General features: G+C 26.7%; 1 protein-coding gene across 1 annotated transcript; it reads right to left on the bottom strand.

Moving 5' to 3' along the window:
* Positions 1-789: 789 nt before the first annotated feature.
* Positions 790-1,910, bottom strand: LOC113552567 (THAP domain-containing protein 2-like). The gene is made up of 5 exons (XM_026955425.1): positions 1,843-1,910; positions 1,619-1,777; positions 1,503-1,551; positions 1,319-1,368; positions 790-1,069 (listed from the first exon to the last, which is right to left on the bottom strand). Exons 1-5 carry the CDS (start codon positions 1,908-1,910, stop codon positions 790-792), a joined length of 606 nt encoding a protein of 201 aa, XP_026811226.1.
* Positions 1,911-2,596: the final 686 nt, after the last annotated feature.

The raw sequence follows: 2,596 nt of genomic DNA, 5'->3' as shown, positions 1-2,596 counted from the left end.
CATAGGTTGTTCTATACCCATATTAATATGACCATAAATATTTTGTTGTGGATCGATTTCTATTTGTCGTTATTTGTTGTAACACACATCTCATCGACTACTAAATTACAAAATAAAGGTTTGTTTTTTTTTAAGTTTCATGGTTTCAAATGCCTCAGAGGTGAAACTTGGCTTTCCATCCATAACTGTATACCAGTGCCTTAAAGTGCGTGGATGAGGTAAAATTTTCCCAAACTCTTTCCGTACATATAAATATGCCCTCGGAGAATAAAATTGTAAAGTCACAGCAAATTCGCTTAATTCTTTGCAGAATGATTTTTTTCCAACCAATGATTTTTTTTACTAATTTAGAAAGGACGTCAGATCTTATTGCCTAATAAAAATAACTAATTTAATATTTAGAAAAATTTATTTATTTCAACAATATTCCCAAAAAGCAATAACAATAAAACATTCATGCACGCAGACAAATTAAACACCATAATTTATGTTAATTAATGGGTATAATATCCATTAGTTAGTTTGATACAGTGCAGGTACAATCTCCTTTTGAGTACGAATAAGTATGTACGAGACATATGTAAAAAATAAATAACATATAAATTACATAAAATATACATAACATTACCAACTTACCGTGTCTATGTAAAATTAACATTTTTCAGCTGTGATTATAACAACTTATGAGGAACCTTATATTCAATTTTCAAGATTTTTGACCAAATAAAAAAATTGTCCGTAAACAACTCAAAACAAGTAAATAAATTTTTAAAATTTTATCAAGTCATTTTAAGAATATAACAAAATTAATACCTCCAAGTGTATAGCTGCAACATCTGATATCATACACTTTTCTTTAAGTTGATTAATTATATTGGACAGATTTTTGCTTTTTTTGGTAGCCTCACATTTTTTTTTGCGTAATAACTTATTTTTACGACGAAGATTAAAAATTGAGTTTTTAACTACCGTCAAATTACGCTTCGTTCTATTAAGTGTTATAAAGTCATCTTCATCCAAATCGCCAACTCTTGAAGAAGAATGGAACTTTCTTTTTATCGTAAATTTTGAAAAAAATAATTTATTAATATCTTATAGTTGTATAATAAACACATAAGGATAATAATAATAATATACATATAGAATATACATTATACATTATACACACTCTTCAGAATAACGTGTAGTAAGTGAATATATTGGTGTCTGGTATATTCTATAATACATTTTTTTAATCAACACTAAAAAGTATATATAAGAATAAATTCTTATTGCTCAACAAAAATATTATTAATAAGTTAATATAAAAAATATATACTTTTGTGAAACAGAGGCAGTCAAACTAAAATCTTCTGGCGTTAAAGATAACTCTTCAATATAACTGTAAGTAATATATTATTTTATAAATAAAAGTTAATTATATATTTATAATAGAAAATCTATGTAAAAGGTATGTATTTAGGTTTATAGAAAAAAGCATGAATACATTACTTGTCAAATGCATCTGGTAGTATTGCAACATTATTCAATTTTTCTCCTACTTCATGAATACAATTAGTATAAAAATATTACATTACTACTTTGTTTAGGTACATAATATTGTTAAAATAATTACTTTACTGGTACTTCATTCAATTTTAATATTTTCCTCGCATTGCTAAATACATAGCACATTGGAGAAAAATGTAAGCTGCATATTTGATGCCAATCTTTTACATGCATTTTTAAATCAAGCTTATGAATCCATACTTCGCGTTTTTCAGGATTTTTTGGAAACCTTATTAGGTTTAAAGTGGTTTTGAAACTTTATTTTAAATATGAACATATTTTGTTTTCCATTACTTACCGATGAAAATATAGTTTGGATTTTTAGTTGAATTGGAGTGGTAAATTACACACCGATGAACCATTCACCGTTCTATTTATGACTTAATAATTTATTGGGTATTATATATTAAATAATAAATATGTTAAAAACTGGTTTAAAAATCCAAAAAATTAAATTTACATTAATAATATAATCCAGTGATAAGCACGTGTATATTATCAATGCTTATTAACATTTTCATAACATAACCTTGAAAAAGACACGTTATTGTCTGTCTCTTTACCTCAAAAAAGATCGCGGCACGCTGTGGAGCGATTATTGGCGTTTTTCAGGATCTTTTGGAAACGTCATTAGGTTTAAAGTGGTTGTGATACGTTATTTTAAGTATGAACATATTTTGTTTTCCATTACTTACCGATGAAAATATAGTTTGGATTTTAGTTGAATTGGAGTGGTAAATTGCACACCGATGAACCATTCACCGTTCTATTTATGACTTAATAATTTATTGGGTATTATATATTAAATAATAAATATGTTAAAAAGTGGTTTAAAAATCCAAAAAATTAAATTTACATTAATAATATAATCCAGTGATAAGCACGTGTCTATTATCAATGCTTATTAACATTTTTATAACATAACCTTGAAAAAGACACGTTATTGTCTGTCTCTTTACCTCAAAAAAGATCGCGGCACGCTGTGGAGCGACTATAGGCCTGTCCATGAACATATATACTATTATAGGGCATGTTCTATACATTCTTC

The sequence above is a fragment of the Rhopalosiphum maidis genome, chromosome 2 (genome assembly GCF_003676215.2).
Source record: "Rhopalosiphum maidis isolate BTI-1 chromosome 2, ASM367621v3, whole genome shotgun sequence".
In the NCBI taxonomy this organism is placed as follows: Eukaryota; Metazoa; Arthropoda; class Insecta; order Hemiptera; family Aphididae; genus Rhopalosiphum; species Rhopalosiphum maidis.
The sequence above is the reverse complement of the archived record's forward strand: the minus strand, read 5'-3'. Positions and strand labels throughout refer to the sequence as shown.

Bases quoted from the DNA above. Each gene is read 5' to 3' on its own strand.
- LOC113552567 (XM_026955425.1), bottom strand. From the start codon at position 1,910: ATGGTTCATCGGTGTGTAATTTACCACTCCAATTCAACTAAAAATCCA. The intron at 1,369-1,502 runs GCATTTGACAAG...TATATTGAAGAG, and splicing joins ATGTTGCAATACTACCAGAT to TTATCTTTAACGCCAGAAGA. The intron at 1,070-1,318 runs GTATATATTTTT...ATTATTTTTTTC, and splicing joins ACTGCCTCTGTTTCACAAAA to AAAATTTACGATAAAAAGAA.